The sequence below is a fragment of the Podarcis filfolensis genome, assembly GCF_964270895.1.
Source record: "Podarcis filfolensis genome assembly, chromosome: 1".
NCBI classification, from domain to species: domain Eukaryota; kingdom Metazoa; phylum Chordata; class Lepidosauria; order Squamata; family Lacertidae; genus Podarcis; species Podarcis filfolensis.
The window spans coordinates 51,202,996-51,228,661 of record NC_139604.1 but is presented as its reverse complement, the minus strand read 5'-3'; the positions used below and the strand labels follow the sequence as shown (position 1 = coordinate 51,228,661).

General features: G+C 39.3%; 2 protein-coding genes across 6 annotated transcripts in view; one reads left to right on the top strand and one right to left on the bottom strand.

Moving 5' to 3' along the window:
- Window positions 1–23,649, top strand: part of USP37 (ubiquitin specific peptidase 37) — a 40,270-nt gene extending 16,621 nt beyond the window's left edge. For 2 of the 3 annotated variants that reach the window (XM_083586559.1, XM_083586558.1), the window contains exons 7-24: window positions 584–681; window positions 1,712–1,796; window positions 3,519–3,680; window positions 5,052–5,183; window positions 5,734–5,857; window positions 6,872–7,077; window positions 7,845–7,962; window positions 9,535–9,614; window positions 10,080–10,244; window positions 10,765–10,830; window positions 11,880–12,024; window positions 12,819–13,074; window positions 14,452–14,618; window positions 15,593–15,656; window positions 16,998–17,113; window positions 18,347–18,416; window positions 18,860–18,998; window positions 19,776–23,649. In XM_083586559.1, coding sequence (XP_083442685.1) covers window positions 584–681; window positions 1,712–1,796; window positions 3,519–3,680; window positions 5,052–5,183; window positions 5,734–5,857; window positions 6,872–7,077; window positions 7,845–7,962; window positions 9,535–9,614; window positions 10,080–10,244; window positions 10,765–10,830; window positions 11,880–12,024; window positions 12,819–13,074; window positions 14,452–14,618; window positions 15,593–15,656; window positions 16,998–17,113; window positions 18,347–18,416; window positions 18,860–18,998; window positions 19,776–19,863 — 2,281 coding nt within the window. In that variant the 3' untranslated portion in view covers window positions 19,864–23,649. The remainder of the gene's footprint in view (window positions 1–583; window positions 682–1,711; window positions 1,797–3,518; window positions 3,681–5,051; window positions 5,184–5,733; window positions 5,858–6,871; window positions 7,078–7,844; window positions 7,963–9,534; window positions 9,615–10,079; window positions 10,245–10,764; window positions 10,831–11,879; window positions 12,025–12,818; window positions 13,075–14,451; window positions 14,619–15,592; window positions 15,657–16,997; window positions 17,114–18,346; window positions 18,417–18,859; window positions 18,999–19,775) is intronic. The other variant, XM_083586560.1, reaches the window with a different exon arrangement.
- Window positions 23,650–25,260: 1,611 nt separating this feature from the next.
- The window catches only part of VIL1 (villin 1), a gene marked incomplete at its 5' end in the record, with an annotated part of 31,703 nt that continues 31,297 nt past the window's right edge, over window positions 25,261–25,666 (bottom strand). For all 3 annotated transcript variants that reach the window (XM_083586590.1, XM_083586589.1, XM_083586591.1), the window contains one exon: window positions 25,261–25,444. In XM_083586590.1, coding sequence (XP_083442716.1) covers window positions 25,331–25,444 — 114 coding nt within the window. In that variant the 3' untranslated portion in view covers window positions 25,261–25,330. The remainder of the gene's footprint in view (window positions 25,445–25,666) is intronic.

Sequence of the window (25,666 nt, the reverse complement as noted above, 5' to 3'; positions counted from 1 at the left end):
TTTACTTCCCCGCTCCCAGGCAGCCTCCTTTATCTCTAGAGTCCCTTATGTCCCTCCCGATCCCTTGCCGATCAGCTGCTCAGCGGCTTTGTTTCAACACCCCCTTCCCGCTTTCTTTAAAAAAGAAAAAAGCACGATGTGCTTTCTGCCCCTGGGCAATTCGGCTCCAGGCACCACGCATTCGCTCCATAAGACGCAAAGACATTTCCCCTTACTTTTTAGGAGGAAAAAAGTGTGTCTTATGGAACAAAAAATACGGTAATTTGTTCTGGAGCTCTGTTCTTAAGCCGAAACCGTTCTTAACATGAGGCGCGCTTTTGCTAATGGGGCCTCCCACTGCTGCCACGCCACTGGCGCATGACTTCTGCTCGCATTCTGGGGCAAAGTTCACAACTAGGGGCATCTACTTCTGGGTTAGTGGAGCTTGTTACCCGAAGTAAGGTGGATGGTATGTAACCCGAGGTTCCACTGTACCTGAGATTTTAGGGAACTTGTAATGGTGGTTAATAAATGTAAACCAAGGGAAGTGGTGTACAATATTGTTTTACATAACGTATTTAAAGTTATATGGGTTTATCTGCAGCAATAACAAAGCCATGACTGATCCAGCACGGAAATTCTTATATAGCAGCAGGGAAAAACAGATGAGCTTGAAACAGACTGAGGAGAATAGGACATCAGGTAAAAAAATGATACTGTTTTTGAGCATTTTGTACAATGGCTAACTAGTTAAAACTAAACACATTTTGTTTTTATTTTGAAAATTGAGCTTCTAAAAGACTCTGTATAATGAAATTATTTTTGTTCTCACTTGAGAAACATTAGAAGGGCAAAAATTAAAATGTAAACCATATTCTTGAGGTTAGCTGAAAGTAAGGAAGTCCAAATGAGAGTTTTATCTTGATAATTGTTTAAATGGGGGATTAGGAGGAGGAGAGAGTGCTACGATTGCATAATACAGAAATGAGTCTGCAATTTTTTTCTGACTTTCCACTGACTTTCCTTATTATTCCACCATGGTGATCAATAAATTAATTCCCCCTGGAGATAGTAACTAAATTAGACATTCTGTACTTACATTGAAATTTAGGAGATAGCATTTTAAATTTATTTTGATAAACAATGCACTGTGTATTTTCAGTAAAAAGTAATGCTGAAGTTGACTGTTCCAGGAGCAATTATAATATCATCACTCAGTAGATGTTTGCTGGAAACTATGTTGGGGAAAGGCATGCTTCTTTCTTCTTCTGGCTTTGAATCTGAAGTTTCCAGATTAGCAACGCAACCCTAATAGCTAACATTGTGCCTCTACATATAATATAAAAGCACATATGTCCTGTCTTGGAGGGTTTTAAAATACTTTGTGTGTAATATAGATACACAAACACCCACTTATATTGCATAAAACTAAGCTTTCTGGAGGTTAAGTGACGCCATGACATAGCTTATAAATCTCATTGCTGTAGCCAAGGCATAGAGTTTTCAGACGTGATAAGGGCAAAAGATTCCCAAGGTTCATATGATGTGAAATATCTGTATTTTGCCTGGCAGATATATCCATTGCAGTATTTTATAGCAGGGATGAAGCCTTTGGCAGAAACAAATTACAGTTTAATTGTTGCATCTCCTTTGAAATGTTGACTGTTGGACAGTTGTATAGTTTACTTTCTAAGACAGTTCTTACAGAAATTGATTTCTTTTGCCTTTTAAGGAGTTTTGCCTTTACAATCCTCTTCATTTTATGGAAGCAGATCATCTTCAAAGGATTATTCAGCTGGCAGTTCTAATTTGGACAGGTGAGTACAGCATTCCTTAGCTATTTTCTTTCAAATTCTTGGTCACTGGAGTGCTCCATTCATCAAATGGTGTAATTTGTTCATGAAAACAGCTTCTTATGTTACTCTTAGCACCATTTCAAAAGTTTTCTGCACAGGAGTAAGCAAATCATAAAATGCTGGGTGCTGTGCTATTTGAATACATCTAGGTGATATAAGAGTGCATGCCCTGTTTTGTATAAATGGGTAAATACACACATGCAGATCAGCCTGATACTAGTCAGCAAGACATTTTGGCAGACCTTTGTACCCAAGCAAAAAACCCTGTGGCTCTTGGGTTGTTGCATCTTCCTCATCTACTAGCTGGGGCCAGGGAAGCTCCTTTTCTACAGTGACAGAAAACCTCTTGGTTGTTTAGTATGTACAAGACTAAAGTACCTAATGGTGCATATGGCTTATGGCTGCCATCTAATGCCTTGTCCAAAAGGTAGTAATCAGCCACTACAGTCAGGGAAAACCTTTAAGTTAAGCTTTCTTGGGTAGAGTAATACTGATTATAGTCTACAGAAATGTGCACAAAGGAAAACTTGGAATGGGTGGCCATAATTTATAAACTCCATGTTGGTGTAGCTAGGAGGAGATTAGAGCAGGGGTGGTAACCTGTGGCCTGCCAAAGGTGCAGCAATAAAACGGCTAGTACATTTGCAAAGCTAAGCAAGGTCTAGTATAGTTTCAGATTGGATGTGGGGGGGAGCGTGTTGAGATTCCTGCATTGTAGGGGATTGGACTAGATGACCCTTAGGGTCCCTTCCAGCTCTACAATTCTTTGATTCTATGACTACAACTCCCTTCAGCCTCATGCAGTATGACCAGTAATCACATCCACGGGTTAAAAAGATAGAAAGCAGGTATTATTTTTGCTAAGACTGGTCTAGCCTGCTTCATCTAGTATCTGCCACAACTGTGTATTATGCTTCAAACTCCCATGCCTGTGGGGTATTCAGCATGCTAGCCAAATTTTATTTCTGCTCATCTTCTGCTGGAGTATGTTTAGCACTGTGAGCAGCGATGGAAGTATACATATTTTAAGTGTTTGGGGAACAGATGGCATTTATTTATTGGGGGGGTATTTGTTTTTGTTTCATTATGTATTTTGTATTCTTCTGTTATGAACCACCCTGGGATCTTTGGATGAAGGGCAGTATACATAAATAGTAGTAGTAGTAGTAGTAGTAGTAGTAGTAGTAGTAATAATTAATTTTATTTCACAATGCTTTATTCCAAAAGTGTGATCTTCAAGTGTAAAGTATTTTTAAGGAGAACTTGTTATACATACTTAAAAACCGTGCAAGTTGAAAAATGAATTTAGAATTCTTTTTACTTCTACTTCCAGCAGGTTTATCTATAACAGGGAGCTGGAAATGTGTTGCTCTTTAGTGGGGTCTGTGACTAATACTCAGAGGAGTCTTTGTAGGCTGTATAAATGTGATTCATAATCACATATGGCCCTTCTGTGGATGCAAAGCATCCTGCGTGTGTGAGAGGAAGAGGAAGAGGAAGAGGAAGAATGAACAAACATTTTGGGAGGCTGACCACCTTGTGATAACTTCCTTTTGATGCATCCCCATTCGAAGCATCCTCAATGCTCATGGAATATGACTGCTGCTATATCACTGGTGGCAGTAGCTGGCATTGTTATTCTTGAGATGGATTTGATGGCTATTTATCCATCTCGCCTTGTAGGACTAACCTGTTGAATCAGACTCCTTCTGCGAAAAGAAGCTTGGGGTTTCTTTCTCAGCCAGCCCCTCTCTCTGTTAAAAAAATGAGACCTAACCAGGATTACATGGGATGGAACAAGCCACGAGTCCCCCTTTCCACTCACCCACAGCAGCAACTGCAAGGGTAAGTTTTTAGATTTTCAGTATCTGTGTGTGGGCACACTGTGTGCTCAGTTTAGGTATTGGTAACATAGAAACAAATCCAACTTGTCAGCTTTTTCTACAACTAGATATCCTTCCAGCACCATATCTCCGTGTCTTCATTTTTAAAAACTATTATTCGTGTTTGTGCTGTGTGTTTAACATTAAGTTAGAGTCCCTTTGAGCAGGGGCTGCCACTTACGTTCATGCAAACTCAGTATTTAACAGTTTAATAGCTTTGTAGATTGTTAAGTCAGTGAGCAAGGGCGGACCAGAGTTACTATATTTTTCCGTGTATAAGACTAGGTTTTTTCTCTTTAAAATAATGTCAAAAATTAGGGGGTGTCTTATACACGGATACATCTCCCCCCATTTTCTTAAATCCGAGTCCCCCAAAACAGGGGGCATCTTATACATGGGGTGTTTTATAGACAGAAAAATACAGTACTTACATTCTTACAACATGCCCTGTTTTACAAGTAGGGTTTTGAATGTATTTCCATTGTCCTAAATCTTTTCATCTTCTGTTTCCTTTTTTACCCCTTCGTCTGCAAATTAAACATGTGAAGTAATGATTCCTTGTATTGAGGATTGCCCATCAGGTTTCTAGAAAAGATCTGTGATAATAAGGAATCTCAGTGTGTGACAAATCTATTAGTTCCCCCTCTTCTGCATTCCTTGGATGGTTTGTTTCAAGAGCCTTTTTGTAAAAAAGAAAATATTTTTTTTGTTATGTTTAAAGAAAATTAATAATATCTTCAGATGGATTTGTCACAAGCATCTTATGGGTAGTTTGGATGACAGTTTATAAGATCATGCTTATAGACCTTACAAGTACAGGTCTGCTACTTAAGAAGCCTAAATGGAATCTGGAGTCTAATTGGCTCTTATCTATAAACATCATACAAAGGTTTGTTTAGAAATCTTTCCACACTCTGTTGTGTAATGTTATGATTGTTATCCATTGCATACTCCAAGCAGACAGACTCCTACTCCTAATCAGTGTGTGTATGCATGTGTGTGCACACTGTGGTCCATAGGTAGGCAAACTAAGGCCCAGGGGCCGGATCTGGCCCAATCGCCTTCTAAATCCGGGAATGGTCTGGGAATCAGCGTGTTTTTACATGAGTAGAATGTGTCCTTTTATTTAAAATGCATCTCTGGGTTATTTGTGGGGCATAGGAATTCGTTCATAATTTTTTCTCCAAAATAAAGTCTGGCCCCCCACAAGGTCTGAGGGACAGTGGACCGGCCCCCTGCTGAAAAAGCTTGCTGACCTTCTGTAGTCAGTGTAAAATATCTGTGTTGGAAATGTTCCAATGTAACAACTGTGTCACCTTGTGCTTCTTCACAGGTTTACAAACTTGGGGAATACCTGTTACATGAATGCTATTTTACAATCTCTATTTTCAATTCAATCATTTGCTAATGATCTTTTGAAACAAAATATCCCATGGAAAAAAGTTCCAAACAATGCACTTATCAGGTAAGCACCAGCTTTGTGAGTTAAGTAAACATTTTTTCCTAGTACAGCTTCAAAAGAAGCATTCAGATTTGGCGTGCTATTTGTAACTGTTCTTGCATATATTTTTGATAAAGTCCTATATTTTCTAAGGTTGCTGCTTTTATTACTGCACTTCCTCATTTATTGAGCCTCTGCTTTTTCCTCTTTCTTTGCTATGGTAATGAATAGATGTGTGCATTGTATTGAAAAAGTTTTGCAAGCACAATAAATGGATGCTTAGAAAAACAGTAAGTCATAAGTTTCCTGGTTATGTGGAGAGGGGCATACCAAAGTTTGAATAATACATTCCTATAAAAAGGGTATTGGACCAGTCGTTTTTTTACTGCTCATACAAGATCCTGCTAATAAGCATAACATATTTTATGTGAGTTGATTTTAAAATACATGCAATATAATGGGAAGGAGTGTGAACAAATTTCTAAGGGTATGTTAATTTTGCAGATATTTTTAGCATTAAACAATGCCTAACTTGCTTTTTGACATTTAAATGTCACTGCATTAATTTGTCCAGGCGCTTTACCCATCTACTTGCTAAAAAAGATGTTTGTAGCCCTGAAGTAAAGAAAGACCTACTTAAGAAGGTGAAAAATGCAATTTCAGCTACTGCAGAGAGATTCTCTGGTTACATGCAAAATGTAAGTATTTCGCTTTTGCAATGGTTATAGGGGTTGCTCGTGCGTAAGTTGCCGCCACTTCTGGCTAGGTTGCCTGGTTAAACCTTTTCTGTCTGGACAGCCCTTCGCTTCGTGGCTGTTTCAGTCGCTAGCAGAATCCGTCAGTGGGCGTTTCTTGAACCTCTTCCAGCAAAGAAGTTCTTTGATGCCAAGTCGCCGCCTACTCTCCCTGCGCGGAAGTCTTCTGCGCAGGGTGGGTGTGGGCAGCGGAGGACCCGTGCTCTCCTCGCTGGTCTCCTGCGAGGAGTCCTGGAGCCCCCTCTCCGCTTCCCCCATCGGCCCCCCTTTATCCCTGGTGTTACGCTGATTTCCTTCCCCAACCGAAGAGCTGCCTCTCTCCCTGCTGGGCCCTTCTCCAGCATCGCTGTGGAGCCTTGCCTGCGCCTCTAGCTCTAATGGCAGTTCCCTGACAGCTTTCTAGCAGCTGAAGTATTTTAAGGAGTGATGTGACCAACTATGGAAATATTGATGCAAAAAGAGCTGCATAAAATTGTACAATTTCCCACTGAAAAATACCCTTTAAGCATGAGATGCTTTTGGTCCCGTGTCTGTATACACATAATGTGTGTTTTGGTTTAGTAAAATGTTTAGTTTATTATTATTTTTTGCATTCTTTTTTTCCTTTAGCCTCTCTCTTAATTTGCTTTTGTTTGGTTAAAGTTAGATCTTTTTCTGTTTTGTTGTTTTTCACCTTAAATAAACAAAGTTGGGAGAAATGAAAACCACAAGTACGCAGAGCTAGTAAGGAGGAGAATTTTAGGTTTTATTAAAACTATGTTTTAAAACTTAGTTATTTGGGATATTTGTAATTCAAATTGAATTGAATATGTGGATTCTGGTATGAATGTATTGTTTGGGACCTTACCCTCTTTAAGAAATTGAGGTAAATTTGGTTTATATATAAGATACATTTAAATAAATGTGTGAATGGGTCTTGAAAGTCACTATTCTAAGGAAATGTATACATGTTTTTAGGATGCTCATGAATTCTTAAGTCAGTGCTTGGATCAGCTGAAGGAGGATGTGGAGAAGCTGAACAAAACTTGGAAGACTGAGCCAATATCTGGTGAAGACAGCTCTCTAGGACGTATATCTGATGACTTGTCAGCCACCAGAGTGTACACATGCCCAGTAATTGCAAACTTAGAATTTGAAGTTCAACATTCTATCATATGTAAAATGTAAGTATTTTAACAGTTTTCCCCCCTTGTTTCATTGTTCTACGCTTCTGTCTCCTGCTTTCCTTTTCTTCTGCTCCCCCAAAATCTGCTCCAGAAGTCAGGGTGGGTGGGAAGAGGAATTCCATCACATCCATTGGGGTGGTGCTGGATCTCATGCCTAGAGAGCTGTACCATCTATGCTGCTGTCATGTAATACCCATTACTACTAGGCATTCCCTTTGTAATTCTAGCTCTTTTGCCCCAAATGATAAATACTTTTCTACTTTTCTCCCACCCTTCCATCCCTTCTTTTGTAATGTTAATGTTAGAAACAACTACTTCATTTTAATAAGTGCTATTGTTGTCAAAGAAGTTGCAGTTTGGACCTCTTTTTGATATCCTTTTCTATTTTTTAATGTTTATTTTGGTTTTTATAATATTAAATAAAGTAACTACAAAATACAGCAATATATAATTCCTATTAATATAAATTACATGTTTCATTGCTTCAATTACATATCCTCTTCTATCTTTGGTAGTTAATTCAGTGAGACTATTTCTCTTACCTCTTCCACTAAATATATGCCAAAATATGTATTTATTTATTCTACATGGTTTTTTACAGACTGGTATTACATCTTTTATGTAATGCTTATTCTTAAGATATCTGAGTATGACTCATATACTCAGAAATTTGGATATATTTATGAGTTAATAATACAACTTGTAATGAATAGGGAATATGTGGGTAGACTAAAATACACAAGGACATTTTCTTTTCAATGCAGGTGCGGTGAAACAGTCACCAAACGGGAGCAGTTTAATGACCTTTCAATTGACTTTCCAAGAAGAAAAAAACTTCATCCGTCTCGATCTATCCAAGATTCCTTGGACCTCTTTTTTAGGGTATGCAATATACAAGGCTTTTTAATATCATTCAGCATATCTTTGATTAACAGATCCTCCCCCCTCATCTCACCATCGAAGTGTCTGAATACTTCTTGCTATCCATTCTTTTCTTCATGCAAAGCTAAGGATGAATGCATAGATTTGCATGGGTTCCCCATCAGCTCTAAGTGAAGACCTATGTCCTTTGTAGGAATCACTGTTTGGTCAGGTGTGGTGCTGGCATTAGTTGAACAAGACTCAAAATATTACAGAAGCCCAAGCTTCTGCAGCAATAATATGTTCCATATGTTATGATTTATTTAAATATTTATAAGCCACAATTTTCATAAAAGTACAACATGATAGTGTATACCACATACAAGTTGCAATAAGATCAGTAAAAACATTAATAAAAACTGCTAGGGTGAAAGAAATCTGCATTTTGAAGGCCTGTCTGAATAGCACAGTTTTCAGGAAACACCTAAAAGTAGGCTGGGATGATTCCTGACAAGTCTAGCAAGGAAATCCATAGGGCCTGCCACATTAAAATCTTGGTTCCTAGTAGAGGCCAACTGAATCACAGGGGCATGGGGAGCCACCAGACGTGCCCATCAGAGGATCTCAGTGATCCAGGTAGAGCACGAGGAACTGGATGGTTTTTAAATTACTTTGAGTCTAAGTAATTTAGGCCTTTGTGAATTATGCACGGAGATGGGGAGTGGAATGAGAGAGAGAGTCAATGAAAATTGGTATATAAATCTACCTTTGACACTGGGTGGCCAAGTACAGGAGAAGTTGCCTTTGGTTAGGAATATTAGAATCGTTTGTCCAGTTTTTGTGTTTGAATCTTGGATAAGCGACACATCTACAAGTATTTTGTAGTACTTACTTTGGACAATAGCGCAGAGAACACATATTGAGAAGAAATAACTTTATTATTCTACACTGCTCAGCTTTGACCCCACACTTGGCAAGGCTACCTTTCCAAAACTAAGCTTATTTGTCTCACTGTTATTCTAATTATTTATTGAATTTATATACCTCCCTATACCCGGGGGTCTCAGGGTGGTTCACAGAATAGCTAGTTGGAACCTTCAAGGCAACTTATGTAACCATTTAGAGACCAGTAGCAAAATTCTAACCAACAATATCTAGCACATATGCTGATCAGACCTCATCAGTATCTAGTCACATTAATGAATCCTTTGTTGCAGTCATGTGCACATTTACCTGGGAGTAAACCCCTTTCAAAGCAGAGCCACTGCTGAATGAAGATGCATGGGTTTGTACTGATTGATAGAACAAAACACTTCTTTCAGTGCTGCCATACTGTTGGGTTTAGTCATATATCTGAGCTGATTATAGTTCCCATAAAGCTGGAGTCCACAGGGTAGCCTCTGCGCTAGACAGACACCAGCCTCCCGCAGAGCACTATAATCAATGTGAACCATACAATTTATTTGCCAATTGCATTCTGAAATAGAAAGTGGGTCTCTGCACTTCTGAGATAGACAGTTACCTGTTCCTAAAATAAGGTTTGATAGATTACAATCCTTGTATTGCATTCATTGTTTGTATTATGTCTCTTAGGCAGAGGAGATAGAATATTCTTGCGAGAAATGCAATGGAAAATCTGCTCTTGTTACACACAAATTCAGTCGGTTTCCCAGGTAGGTATATGGTCTTGGTACAAAATTGTATGAAAATACTAGTAACTTTCAGGATATATAGAAGATGAACAAAATGAATGATGGGTAAAAGTTTAATATTGGTTTAAAAGTGGCTGCCTTGCTCGCTTGTAAATGTAGAACAAAATAATGTTAGCCCTGAAAATAGGAGTTCAGTAGATGGCCTTGAGGATGCTTTATAGCATCCCTGTTTGACAGAAGGGACTTGCAGCTGCAGAATTCTCATTCTACCAAAAATTGTGGCATACTTTGATGCTAGATGAAAAACTATATATTCTCATGACCTTTCCCACCCACACAGTTTTATTACGTATTGATAGCAAGCTGGGGAAAGAGCATCAGGTCTCTGTGTTGTGGGAGAAGTATTCTGTCTGGGAATAAACAACTCCTTTGTATCTTTGTTAAAAAGACATTTATGAAGTTTCCAACTGTTTTTGTGTCTTGAAGGGTCTTGATTCTTCACCTGAAACGGTACAGCTTCAATGTGGCACACTCCCTCAATCACAAAGTTGGGCAGCAAGTGGTTATACCAAGATTTTTAACCCTGCAGTCACACTGTACAGAAAGCACAAGGTCCCCACTTAATCTGGGGTGGAGTGCACAGTCAGCAATGTAAGCTACGCCTTTTATTCCTCCTTTACCTACAAGCCTACAAACATCTTTGAAATACTTCATGATAGATACTTTTTTTTAGGAAAAGGTTGTGATCATTTCCTTTTTATATTGCATTTAACCAACTTGATCTTAGAGGTTTGACTCAGTTGTCCTGTTCTGCAGGTCGTTCTCGCTGGTCTATGACTTCCAGGGCATAACAAGGAACTTGAATAAAGTTAATTGAGGGTGCTAGTGGGGGATTGCTTAAGAATGAGGATAACTATAAAGTGTACATTTGGAAAAATGAGTTAGACAGGAACAGGCTTCAGCAGTGCCCTACTGAGAACCATTGCAAAAAGTGTAAAGGGATAAGGTATTTTAACATATATTTTGTAGCATTGTATTGTTAATCCAGTGCAAGGTTTCTTGTCACATTTTTTTAAAGATATAGACTAGAGTTTGGGGTCACCGTCAGAATGGTCATGCATAGTTGGCTTTCAAATGTCATACAGTAAACACCTTGTTTTGTTTTAATTAGCTCTCGACCACTGAAAGTATCCCAAATGGTGAATTCCTGTTCTGCCAGCATTTTCACGCCCTGTCGGTAAGTAACAGGTTTACATGGCTATGGAACCTGCAGTGAATAAGTATACAAAAACAACCCTGATTCTCCTCACTTTTTTATTGTACATCCTTGCTTTTATAATCAGATTAATTCTGTGTGGGGATTAGCGAGCAGGCTGAAGCATGTTGGACATTTGGTAGCTATATTTTCTCCACTTGGTTAAATTGTAGATAAAAGTAATATTTTACTGCTGTAGCTGTTTCAAGCTAAGACCCTGTCTGACACAATCCCAGTCTGACAAATTGTTTCTCCTCTCTGTGGGAATGAGCCATGTTCCTCTTCGCCCCTCCCAAACGCACCTGGCTTCAGCAAAACATTTTGGTTTCTTAATGCACAGCTTTCCAAGCTGACTGACCCAGCTCATTTCATATTCATAATGACAATTGAAAAGGATGTGTCATGTATTTTATATGGGTTACGCTGAAATAGTAAATTTTAGCATGAAGCATTCTATGAGCAGATCCACACCATACACCTAAAGCATGTTTACTGCGCATGGCTTCCCCCAACAATCCTGGGAACTGTAGTTTGTTAAGGCTGTTTGGACTTTTAGCTCTGTTTGTGAGGGAGGAATTACAGTGGATTCTTTGGGGAAGGTCATTTGCTTTACATGTATGATGTGGATTTGCCCTGTGTATATTATATCCGAACCAGTTCAAAATTGCTGAGCTGGTTACCAAACCATTTTTTTAAAAGTTGTTGAGTGACCACCATCAACCATTAGTGACTTGGAAAATGCCATTGAACCAGACGGAAGTTTGTAATCTTGGTGCTCAAGAGCTGCAGGAATACTAATCCTTACCTTGTGCAGAACATTCTAAATGTGGATTAAGAAATTTTTAATATCTTATTGTTAAGGGTCGATGTTACCTGAATTATAGAATTGCTGTAGGTTGGTGGATTTATTTGAATTCGTGTATTAAAACTGTATAGCTGTTATGTGAAACCTCCTTTTTTAACCTGATGTTATTTGTCCCTGGCAGATTTTTTCAAAGGTAAGGAATAAAGGTTCTGTGTTTACTTTTCAGAAAGTACTCGTTCAAGTTTAAATGTCCTAATCTAAGCACCCTGGATTCAGACAGTGAAGATGAACCGCTGAAACGTCCCGTTGCAAACAGCCAAAAACAATGTGATTTCCAAAGCAGGGAACAGCAACGAGAAGAACTAGAGAAAGTAAGGAGAGGGTTAGGGGCAGGGGAAGCAAACACGCTCTGTGACCTGTCTTCCCCAATCTAGTGCTCTGTTACCTGTCTTCCCCAATCTAGTGCTCTTCATATACTTTGGGCCACAACTTCCATCGGCCCCAGCCAGTATAGCCTAGTTGGGGGAGCTAGAAGGTGGAACACAAAACAACTAGAGGACATCAGATTGAGGAAAGCTGCTTTATTGCCCATATGCAAAGCTGATGATTGAGAAGACAGGAATAGGGAAAAGTGTGCTCTCGCTCTGCCTGTCTCTGTGTGGGTGTGCACAACTGTGAAAAGCTATGGCGGGTGCCAGCCCAGTTGGGAACAAATGGCATTAAAGCCTGAAGAGGAATGAACAATCCAGGTCCATAAAACGTGGTTCACATTGCCAGACATCTCATTGCTGGTACTTTCTGGCTCTTTTACACATTCTTCTTTTCATCTTGATCTGCTTTGTGTGCAGAGATTTTCAAACATTTGAAGTGGCTCGTGGACTGGTGTAAATACTAGAGTAGTTCCAAATAGCCATAAGTTGGTGTGGACATGCACTGAAAAGATACACTGCAGTGTTTGCAGCAATGCATCAGGTGGTAACAAATGGAGAAGCCCTTCTCAGGGCGTAACTGTGCCTCTTCAGTCCTGAAAACCTGACACTTGTAGATCTGGTGATCAGAGACAGTTTTGGCTCTCAAGAAAATGTCGCACTAGTTTTGTGAGTGGTTAGCTCAGCCTCTGTGGTAGTCATACCTACCCAAACCTTTGTGCCTTTATCACCTGCAGGGTTCAAAGAAAATCAAAACAGAGAGTGATAAGGCTTCAGAGCCAACAAATGCTGGCTTTGATGGAATGAGTGAGGAGGAACTTTTAGCAGCAGTCCTGGAAATCAGTAAGAGGGAAACATCACTGTCGCTGAGCCATGATGAAGACAAGCCCACAAATAGTCCAGACACTGGCTTTGGAGATGATGAGCTGCAGGAATTGCCAGATCATATGGAACCTATGGATGTGGAGAAGCCTAAAGCCCTTGCAGAGCCAGGTAAAAGTAACATTTCAAACAGTTTTTTTAAATAATATATCATTTTTCTACATTTCAAAATCATTTTACAAACTTTAAAATATCCAATGACTTCCCTTCTTCTCCTTCCATGGTTCATATTATATATAATACTTTCCTGCATCTTTTACTATAACCATTCAAATCAATTTTCCACTTCTACATTGATCAAATATTGTTTGTTGAATTTATCTTCATGCTGCCAGCGTTTTCAGCTGTGTACAAATATTTTCCATATATTCAATAAACATTTTCCACTCTTCTTTAAATAAAATCCTTTATTATTTTATTCACATAATATACATTCTTTACAGCAAACAACTCCAAAATAAGCAGACAACCTTTCTAAAACTTTTTAAAACTGCTCATCCATGTTTTTGACCAACATTTTGGTTTTGTCTGAATTTATTTTAAAACCTGCCACTTCTCCAAACCTTTTAATTTCTTCTAGCGGTTTGGGAACTCTCTCCAATGGTTGTTTCATTGTTAACACCACATCATCAGCAAATGCCCTTAATTTATAGACTCTACATCCCACTTCAATACCTTTCATTTCTCCTTATATTCTGAAGCAATATTTCTAATATCAAGATAAATAACAATGGAGAACTTTGTCTGGTTCTTTTTCTTACTTGACATTTGTCTGAGAGAATACTATTTACTAATATGATGAGAGTTACCTGTAGCTCCATAAATCTATTCTGTTGGTTTTCCCAACACTCTGGAGCAGATTTGGGGAGGGCACAGGGAGAGGAAGTAGAAGGGTTTTTTTATGCAAACGCAAATCCTTGCACTAACAGAACCATTTTGGATACTGTCCTATGTTGATCTTTTCACATGAAAAAATATGGCCATCCATTTTAAGTTCCACTTTTATTATAAAAATAAGCATAGGTTACTTAAAGACAACCCATGTGGAGAATCATGCAAAAATTGCCTTCTATTTCTCTTCATTCTTAGAAACTTAATGTAAAAAAAATAAAAAAATGGGAATACCAAATTAAATCAGAAGTCCAGAAAGTCAAAGTTTAGGGTGAGCTTGGTTTCTCATGCTGCATACTTCAGGGACATAGGTGCAAATAATCTTTGCTCAGTGTGGTTTTTTTAAAAGGTGTACACTAAAATACTTGATACCACTCATTTTTAAAGCCTTGATCAAGTGGGAAAATGTTCTTCACTGCAGAAAACACTCCGCCCCCCCCGATAGAATTCATCCTGAAATACCAGTAGATGTCACTCTGCTCCTGAGACTTGGGTAGAATGAAAAGGACTTAGCTGGTGACCACCAAGAAAAGTCCCCCCTGCAACCGCTGCTAAAAACAAAATTAAAGCATCAACGTGGTATTTTTGTTTCCATAGGTTTTGCCAACTTCCCTGAGATAACTAAAGATTTTGATGAGAATAAGGAAAATAAAACTCCGGAAGGCACTCAAGGGGAGGTTGATTGGCTGCAACAGTATGACATGGAGCGAGAAAGAGAGGAACAGGAGCTACAGCAGGCTTTGGCTCAGAGCCTCCAAGAACAAGTAAGAGCCAATGCTCTTTCACAAGCACTTGGAAATCAAAACAGCCAACCAGAGATTCCTTCTCTGGTGATAGGAAATCACAGGGCACAGTTAGTGTCTCCTTTAAGAAGACGTATAAGAGGGGTTATTTTAGCCTGCTCCATAACATGGTACAAGAGACCTTTGATTACTCATCTTTTTGGGGGGGATTGAAGAGCTTTTGTAAAGTTGGATTTGAAAGCTTTCATGAATACTTTCAAACTGATGAGCTGAATAGGCATAGTAGTGTTTAGGGAAGCTTTTAATGTTTGATGCATTACTGTATTTTAATATTTTGTTGGAAGCCGCCCATAGTGGCTGGGGAAGCACAGCCAGATGGGCGGGGTATAAATAATAAACTATTATTATTATAGTCATTGGGAATTATTGTGAATTATGAGGGGAAATACTCTAAAAATAAAAGGGTTTATCTTATAACTGCCCTGATTGAAGTAAGTGAGAGGGCTTTGGGGGAATACAGAGCCACCTACCAATGAAATCTGTTTTTTGTTAAGCTGCAAGCACTGATACTCTTAGAATTCTTCTTAAATGCAGCAGATTTTTCCATTCTTCATTAATGGCTTGTGTCCTCATTTAGCTTTAGGCAGAGAGTAGCACACGTTTTGCTACATTGGGGGAAAATTTGTTCAGCACTATTGTGCTTTGCAAGCAGTTCACATTCATTTCAAGACTTTTCAAAAGAAAAGCTGTAGAGAGCTTGTTGTGGCACTTGGGGACTTGCTGTGTTGCATACCAAACTTGAGCAACTTGAACAACCTTTTAATTAAGGCTGGCCCCGTGGAACATTTGGGCTCTGGCTGGTCTCAAACGTGCCTGCACAGGGAATTAGGTTTGTTGTAGAAACTAGAGTTGCATAGTTCTCAGTGGCAGTAACAGAGAACCTATAAAAAGGACAGGAAGTGTCTCAGTGAACTAAGTTTGGTTCTCTACCCCAGCAGGAGGCGCGGGAACAAAAAGAAGATGATGACCTTAAACGAGCCACTGAATTAAGTCTGCAAGGTGAGATGTACAGGAGAAAATAGGGATGAGTTTTCATATCATTCCACAATTGCTCACGGTACTTGAAAGGAAGCTGGTATTTTGTTCTTTGCCTCATTTGTATTACTTTGTGCTCTAGTCCTTCCAGTTTAGGTTCAATATAAAAGCACATTCAGCTGGTAAACTCTGAAACACAACATGCAGATCAGTGGAATTGTTTTATTATTCTTTCTTTTTTTCTTCCCTTGAAATTCCTCATTTTCTGTCAGAGAATCCTCATTAAGTTCACATTCCAATTTCATTTTCTGCAAATTTTTGGCAGCAACTCTGCTTAAAAGCCTTTGTAAAAAGTAAATGGTTTAAGCTCTCCCCCAAGTGAGTTTTCTTTGCCTTCCAATGAATACAACGGGGGGAAATGTGTTTGTTTGGTAGACAGTTACAGGACATAAAGGAATAGACTGCTATCATTGCTGCATGAAAGCACAGATAGTTAAGAGATGCAAAGTGCTGGTTTTCTACTGAAGGCTTTTGCTACTAGAGAGAGGTAGATACAATGCTGGTAGGATTTGTGGGCGTAGCAGAATGCTCTATAGGCAATCATAGCTTGTTTTCTGTGGTTCCTTCTCCCTTTCAGTTTGTTCTGCTGACCAACTGTACTGTGCCTTGTATGTAGGCTGATCTGTGATCCACCAATCCTGACCTGTCTTACCGAGTCAGTGGTAAAAATGTGAATGTCAAATTTCCAAATCTGTAAAACTTAACAACATGGGGTTTAATCCTGGTTTAGGTGATCTACAGCAAAAGCTATGACAAGTGGCATAACTTTCATATGCAAGTAATTAACTCAAAGCAGAACTTTTTTATTTAGCAGTAAGCAGAGTTGGCTTCGGAGTATTATTATTGCGATGATGGTGGTGGTGGTGGTGGTGATAGTTCTGTGAAAACTAAAGCGGAAATGTTACAGAACCTCAAAGCTTAAAATTTCCCGCTACTTAGAAAAAGTTGCATGTATTTTGCTCAGTCCAGCAACTATTAAATTTCTATATTTTGATCACTTCTTGCCATGAGCGAAGAGGCAAGATGCTAACACACTAGTTGCATTCCACCTTTTAACTGGAGCAGCAACATTTGAGAGCAGTACCTCAATGAAGCCTTAAAAGGAGGTTTCCTTGCATAAAATTGAAAATACAGAAACTATTTGCTGTGTGTATATAGAATATTTACTTGATGCCCATTATTACAGTGCTTTATTTAGCAAAGGAGAGGGAAATATTTTGGATAAATGGTGTGCTGGTATATTGTCAGTTTTGTGATATGCTTATGATCAAGGGTCTTACACAGTATCATTTTCATGGTGTTTAGAGTTTAACAGCTCTCTTCTGGACAGCCTTGGCTCTGATGAGGACTCTGGGAATGAGGATGTTCTGGACATGGAGTACTCAGAAGCAGAAGCTGAGGAATTGAAAAGAAATGCTGAGGTGATGGTCTGGGCTATTGGGACTAGCTCCCATTTTATTACTATACGTGGAGTAAAAGCATATATAAATGCTTACGGGGAGCTTTTCTGTTTTGATGGTTCAGGTTGTTTGGTATGATATCCTTAGCTATCTTTGAGACTGTTTGTAAAGTTCTCTCAGTGGGTGGTGTTTGAGACTTGGGTTCAAATGCCTGCCTCATCATTTGGATGAGTTACTCTTCCTCTTGGAGATGAGGGTGGAGAAATAGTGATTTCCCTTTAGGGAGAAGGATGGAGTGGGGGAAATGCACATCTTGATTTGTTGGCTAAGCAGGGGTGGGGGGACTTGTGGCCTTGTATAGATTGTTGAACTCCAGTTCTATCAGCTCTAGCTAGCATGACCAGTGGTCAGAAACTAAGGGAGCTGTAGTGTAGCAATGTCTGGAGGACCACAGACTCTGCATCACTGGATTAATTAAGCTGGTATTTCATGCAGCACAGTAATTACATTATTGGTAAGATAAGTTTCTTAATTGTGAAGTAATCATACAAGCACCTGTTGAGTATTATGTTGAAGTTTTGTTTTGTTTGTTTGCTGTATAAATTGAAAAGGTTATTTTTATACTCAAAGGAAAAGGTTTTACAAGCCCTTCAACCTGCATTCCTAAAACCCAATTTTTAACATAGTGAAGTGTGACAGTAACTAGCCTTCCCTTTTAGAGAATGCAGGCAAACAATTATTTTCCCACTGTTCCTTCATACATCTTGAATATTGTTGTAGAGATGTTTGAGACAGTCTTCTTCCTCACAATTTTCTGGCTATTGTGCCTGTTGTATTCTGTTGATGTTTCAGATTAGTTTCTTTGTGCTGTCTCTCTCCCTGCTGGTTTACACATGCCCTCTAGGAAATCTTCCTGTTAGTGCATTGTAGGCTGTGACCTAGGTAACACCCAGTAAGGTCAGAGTTTCCGTACTGAGCCTTTTGGAGCTCTGCATTGGCACATTGACGGCATTCCAGTTTCTGGGGTTTTAACAATGATGAGAGCTAGTTTAAAAATGAGAGGAAGTTAAGGCTGTATGTTCTCTGCTCCTGAGTTACCCGTAAGCTTTGACCTGAGCAAATTAGCAATATCTCAAAAGGTTTGCTCCAGTGTTTGGCGCAATAAAGATTTTATGGCAGCTAAACCATAATCTACCTACCTTTCTCAGTCTGGTAGAAGAGCAAACTTAAACTAATAATTGACTTTTTCCTCAGACAGGAGAGCTGCCCAACTCCTATCGACTCATTAGTGTTGTCAGCCATATTGGAGACACTTCCTCCTCAGGTAAGGCAAACATCACTTCCTTGATAGCTCTGCTCTCTACAGGAAAAGTGTGTCTCTTGTGTTTTTTCAGCAACCAAAACCACAAAGGAAAAAGAAGAAGATTGTTAATATTTCATTTTGTGTGCTTGGGGAAAAAAATCAGTTTTCCCAGAACCAACAGGGTTGTTGCCTAAATTCAGCAATTGAGTTAAGCTCACTGAAGCCCATAGAAATAATTATCCAAGAGAAACCAGCTATTTTAAGTGGAATTCATCTTGCTAGTTTAAATCAATCATTTTCAAAATAGCAAAATGCAGTTTGTACTAGGGAGTGTTATTGTCTTTCAGTTTATTAATTAATAAACAAATTTGCTTGAAAATACTTCTGATACTTAATGTAGTCTGGAAGCTACAGTCTATGGTGTTCTAATATTTTCTTTCTCTCTCTCCCTCATCATATTGAAGGTCACTATATTAGTGATGTGTATGACATTCGCAAGCAAGTATGGTTCACATACAATGACTTGGAAGTATCCAGAACTCAAGAAGCCTCTGTGCAGAGTGACAGAGACCGGAGTGGCTACATCTTCTTTTATATGCACAAGTAAATGTACTTTATGTGTCCTCCCCAAATGGTCCAATCCTTTTTTATTTGCATTTGCATTCTCTAAAATGGTCTCGTGTTTCTAATTCCTGTTTTCCTAGTTGCTAGTTATAGTATGGTCCTGAAAAGCTTATAAGAATTATTGGAACCTGTTTAATAGCCCTTTGACTGGGAAGGTGCAAAATAGCGAGGCTGTAACTCTGGAACCTGAGCAGATTCTCTTGCATGCATTTGCCTGTCTTTTTCACCCTCTACATCAGGAGTGGGGAATCTCCAGTCGACAGGCCAATCTTGACCTGCCAGGAGGCCCAGTTTTTTTCCTTGAGGCTATCCCCACTTATCAGCCAACTGATATCACTGTGTGATGGCAGCTGATGGATTGGGTGGAGCAGGGTTCAATCCTACTGGATACTGCTTCACCAGCACATTCCCTGTAGTCCCCTGCAGAGAATATGATTGAACCCTACACTCAGCAGCTGGTGAGCAGAGAGTTCAGTCCTGCTAGGTGCTGCTTTGCTTGCAGGTTTCTTGTGGGAAAAGCAGACCTAACCCTGGCTGGCCAGCTTTGACTAGTAAATGGGACCTCTCACCTATCACTCATCTAATGTCATCATGAAGTCAGCTGGTTGACAGGCAAGTGGCCCTACCCGTGGGGTACAGGAAGATAAACATCTGGCTCACTAGGCCCAGAAGGTTTCCTACCCCTGCTCTACAGCTTTGCTTCCCCATTAAAAGCTTTCCTTCTTCTTTGACATGAACCTCTTTTGTGTTTCCTAGGGAGATATTTGATGAGTTGCTAGAAACGGAAAAGAATATGCAGCTGCCTTGCACGGAGGTGGGGAAGCCAGTTCGGCAGCCCATTTGAAGAACGTCGCTTTAACTGAGCACAAGTGATTTCTGAACTTTTGCCTGACATGCAAGAGCCACAAACCCCCGAGAACTCAGGGCGTAGTTGAGACAACCCCATGGAACAGGAGGAATGGACCACTTCACGCCTTCCTTTTGAATTTCAACCATGCAGCTAAGCTTCTTTTACCTGGAGTTTCCTTCTTATTCTTTTGTTTTAAATAGTCAAGGAATAATTGTGCCAGCAGCCATGGCGTTAATCAGGCCAGAGGGTTGAATGGCTCCTTCAAAAACTCATAAAAGGATGGTGTGAGAAGCGACTGCAAGTTCACCCATTTACCTCTCACCGGGAAACTGAGAAGATGCTACATATTGGGTGGTTTTCTATGCCTTCCCTACACGAGAGCAAAATAAGCAATAGTCTCGAATCTGGTAAATATTGTGTACATAACGTGAATTGGAAAGTGCTGAAGGCTGACCCAGCTAAATGGAGTACCCTGGCATTGCTGAAACTGGGACACCCATGGTCTTTAATACGGGATCACACAGATCCAGGAAACAAACTGTCGGTGCTTTGGAACCCATGGATTACATCTTCACATAGTTCACTTTCGTCCTTGTTTTTAAAGTTAAAATATATACTATATAAATATATATATATAATTTTTAAAGTTTTTATTCTTTTTTGACTGTGTTCTTTTCTAAGTACTGCCGTTTGCAGAAAGGTTTTATTTCTCTGTGAGCATTTGTGTGTATAATCTGTATTAGTCTGTGTATATATATCTAGATATATATTAGCTGTGTTTCACTGAAGACTGTCCCGGTTTGGCAATGAGAGAGGCAGCTAACTGGAAGTGCAAGTCCTGGCTTTTGGCAGGCCTTTTTTTTACCAGTGCCCAGCTAGTGCTAATCAGTAAATGAAGCACGAACGAGAGTTCTGTTTTCCCTGTGTTTGTGTTGGCTTTCAGCCCTGAAAAACTGCACGTGCTTGAAAGGTGTGTGTGTGTGTGTGTGTGTGTGTGTGTGATATCCCAGCTTTACTCTGTTGGGCAAGAGTTGTATGCCAACAGATGAAATATTAAAATGTACCTGGATTTATTCTAATTGTGTGGTAAGTGCAGTTAAATCAGTTGAAAAAAATCAGAGAACTCTCAGAAGTGGTTATTTGATGTTTTCGAGACATTTCAGGGTGTAGATGTTAGGGTTTGGTTATTTAATAGTATTTGGATAACACTAAATTCATTTTGTAGCTTGTTTGACAAAAAGGACGAACAAGAAAAATACTATCTAGAATTAATTTGTTTCAGTTCCTCATTTTAATACTGGAAATTTATTCCAGTTTTTTCACTTTTACTTTTGTGGCAATAAAATTGCTAATAATTGAGGTGCCTCTTGGTTTGCCCCTAACTCAGACTTTTCTTTTGAAAAGGTTAACAGGTGTTGAGAGGGTTGTCGTCCCCCCTTCTTGACAATTGTTTTTAATTACAATTAGAACTTCCTAAGAAATATAATCCTTTGACTAGAAGACACAAACCATGGGCATTAGTAGGCAACAGGTATTACCTGTTGTGGAAGGATTTCCCTGCCGGGCTTATAGAATTACAGGCTGTGTTAGGCAACTCTGAATGACATTTGCTGTGTCAAGGGTAGTAGTAGGGTGATAACTTCATTATTTGCTTGGCTAATCTGCCAAACCAAACAAAAGTTCTCCCAAGTCATACTGCCAAAAGCATAGTGTTTAAATTTATTCTATCATTGTGATTTTGCACTGTTGACGGTCAGAGTTATTTGAATGCGCTTTTTAGTAAGGAATAAGGGGTTTTTCTTGAGGTGCAAAAGAGGAGCCTCAAAATGAAATACTGTTCTGGAGTAAGGCTGTACATCGCTTACTGATTCTGAGGTAGTGCTGTCCATCTCCCTTCCCCCTTCGAAACTCCCAGATAAATGCATTAAATAGTTGCCATGACACCTACAGGTTCATATTGATAGCATGGTCAAGATAAATTAACTCCCATATTTACAGTCAAAATATTATAGGTAGGTGTCATAATAAGACAGTATAGAGCATCCAGGTTCAGGTTCAGAGTCATCCGAATTGTCAGGAATGTGGAATTATTAGAGCAATCATATGTTTTTGCTTCATCTAGTATTGAGAATGCAACTTAGCCAGAAGTGACTGTAAGCCAGTGATTATGTCAAGCTATGGCAACATTCTAAATAGTTTTTTGCCCCCTAAGGTGAAATTTGCTGGCAAGGAAGGTACTATCTAGTGCTCCCTCTGTATATGCAAATTTACATTTACATCCTTGTTGGCATTTGCAGTCCATTAAAATCTGAAGAATGTGTTCTGCTAGGGAGATTCTAAGCTCAATCAGTTTTTATTGTCTACTGTTTTAACATGAAGTGCTGAAACTGTGCAAGAGTTTACGTTTGTACAGTTTTCTCGGCCATTCAGGATTACATTTAGAACCAAATTTTAAGTATGTGGTTTATAGCATTTTGTACTATAGGTAATCTTGAGAAATACAGAAACTTTGGGGACCTAAACAGCAGTGGCTTACTGCTGCTGTTTAGAATCCTGTTGCCTGCTAAAGGGAAGGTTTGTTTTTAGAGCAGTGTGATATGTAACTTTCTGAGACATTATTCTTGGTTTCAAAAGAAGGAAGCAACTAAACATGAGTTCACCCAATAGAATTTATTGTTTGGTTCATGCCTGCATATTTTAAACCTCACTTTTCTACATTTGCCCTATTTTTGCTGTATTTTTCTGCTATATTTACTTTTTGATAAAGAAAAATAGCCATATATGTGTTTGCACTAAGTAACTAAACTCTCCATAACCTCCACCCCTCCCCAACAAATCCTGTATATAGCTGGATTAATAAAATAGCTCAGGTTGTTTGCTAAAGAAAACTTTAGAAATCACCATGTACCTATTTTTTAATGAAGATTTTTCCTTATATAAGAAAAAGCTTGTTCTTTCTAGCCATGGGCTAGAAATTAAAAACCTAAGCATGCAAATATAGGGCATTAGGCATCAGTGTTTCACTTAAAGTTAAATCTGTCCATCAGTTTTGCCCTCACTACTGGAAGATGAATGCTCAGTGTTTTATAAATGGAGTCTGTTGAAATAACCTTGAAGATACAGAGGATTCCAGTGATTTCTCTATCCTGGGCTTCCCGCCCCTTTCCACCATGGGGGAGTCAACAGCATAAGGTGTACTACTTGTTTCAGGCATGCAGGGTCTTTCAGGTGCTAGATGGTTTAACAAAACCTGCTTGCCCTGCAGCTAATTAAAGGCTGGATTAATTATAATTAAATAGTATTTCATTGGAAATCCATGGAATTTTTCAGATCCCTGTGATGGGAGTTTGGGGTAAGATGCGGAGCTGAGTTTCTGTACAAGAATTGGTGTTCTTTTTGAACCAGTGTAACATGGGGAGTGAACAGTCTTGGAATGAAAATGAAGTGGGTGGGTTGTTGCTCCTATGCTACTTCCCAGTGTTAACCTACTTCTTTGCTCCCCTGCTTCTTTAATAAGTTATTCTCTAAAAACTTAGGGGGAGTGAGTGAGTTGGGGCGAGAGTTCTTGTCATGTGTGTTTGAGGCAGTTGTCTTGGGGATTTTTTTTAAATGTTGGGAGTCACTTTGTGTCCCTTGACACTTAATGTGGAGCAGCACTTTTCTGTGTTTTAGCAGACTTGTTTCTATGTATTCTTTACTAAATTCTGCCTTCTTTTCTTCCTCTTTAAATGATGTGTAGATTGATTTCAGAGAAATTAAACACTCTTCATTAATGCTGAATCTCGTTTCTTTTTTTTTTTTAAAGATGCAGGTGTCTTACAGCTTTGTTTAGCACAGAGTTACATTCCTCTCCTCCCTCTGCAGTGCATTGCACACCCTCAGAATATGCTTGAGAGGGTTGGATGGTTCTCAGTTTTCACTGCTGTTTATTGTTGTTGCAGTTGATACTCTAAATTTATGGCCTTCTATTTTTATGATTCTTCAAAACGTATTCCATTCCTTGGGGTTTGTATCCAACAACTGTTTTGCTAGTACAGCAGGCTTCCGCTTGCGTAATGGACTTTCCCCCTCCTCTCCCCTCTAGCCCCCCACGAACCCTTAAAATCTACTCCAGAGGGTTGGAGGACTCTCAGAGCAGATTTTGAGAGCATATGGGGAGAGGAGAGGAAGGAGAAGTCCTGCTTGCATAAAGGCTTTTGCTACAATCCCATGTGTGCTTGGCTTAGTTTCATTTTAAGCGTAAATCTATTAGAGAAGATACGTTTCAAAAAGCCATTTTGATCCATAGAGGAAAGAAATGTGCATTAGAAAGCTGACTTTCTCAGAAAGTCACCAGGCCACCAAATGTGCAGTTGTTCTTGCATTTCCCTTCAGAGAAATGAAGCACTGCTTCTGCCAGTATGGAATAGGTATAAACCATTCTCTGAACAAAGTCTAGCTCCTTGAGACACATTATCAACTGCCTGTGGAAAATCCATCCTAGTTCTGCTTTTGTCCTGTAAGGTAAGGTGTGGTAAGTTGCTTCTCAAGTGGGTAGCAGATCCTCATTTTGAAGACCTATATATCTGCATTATAAAATGCGTATGGTAAGCCATACGGAATACTGTTCATTAAGGAAACTTCAGATTGCTGTTCTACTCATTGCTTAAAGCCTGCTAAATGGAAGTAACTGCAGTTGCTAGTCCTGTTGTCAGCATTTTCATGTGTGATTATTGAATAATGGGAATTTGGAGTCATGAATTTTCTGTAAAATTTATTTGAAATGCCTATGATTAGCCCTAGCCCACTAAATGTGATCAAAAACCACACTTTGGTGTGCAGGCGAATTGGAATTCACTCTGCACTTCTGGATTCAGAGAAAAACCATGGACAGTGGTGTGTATGTAAAGAAACAATTTAAAATGTTGTGGAAATGTAGTTGCATCAATTCCTGTTTCACAGGGGCGGGGTAGGGGGACTCCCCCCTATAGTATAATACTGGGGTTGGCAAAACAAAACTGCAGAAATTTGTCAACACTGAGCATACATAATGTAGATCTTAGTGATGTCATTGCAGACATATTGGGGAAAACAATGTGGAAGTGCCAAATTTTATTCAGGAATTCAGAGAAGGCAAGATCAAGGGGGAAATGGAGTGATCAGCTACAAGACAGCCTGGTGCTGGTGACTCACTAGAATAAATCACTACCTCGTTTCATAGGTGGAGAAAGATGAGACTCAAGTGGGCAGACACAAGTTTTAAAGGCTCCTTTTTCCTGCCTGGGCTGCCCTGTGTTTCTAGTAACTCAGAATTTGACCACCTGTAGGGTTAATGAATAAAATCCCCTTTGTTGCTGCATATAATCCAGTGGCAGAAAATGCTTGATTGTTCATTCTGGGACACTCCAAACAAACTTGGAATTATTTTTATTTTAAGTAAAAATATCCACTTTGAGGCAATGACAGCAGAAAGTTTACATTTTTAGAACAGTCCTTTTTCCTTCTTGAGAGTCTGTTGCTTCCATTGAGGAAGGGCAGCAAAGTTTTGTCGGGACATTGCAAAGACAGCAAGAAAATCTTCATCTGATATGTAGTCCTATGGGATGGGAGGAAAGGGCAAGGATGAGAGAGAGAGCAAGTCCAGTCATAAAGGTAACACACTGTAGTGAAAACAGTACATCCAGATTTCCTGTGAGTATTTGGGGGCACAGCCTGATAACACTTAGACAAGATGGCATACTCAGAAGAAGTCTAAGGAAACTGGAGATTGTTCTGTATTTTCCTCAAGTTGTTGCCACTTTATGCTGGAGCAGAATGA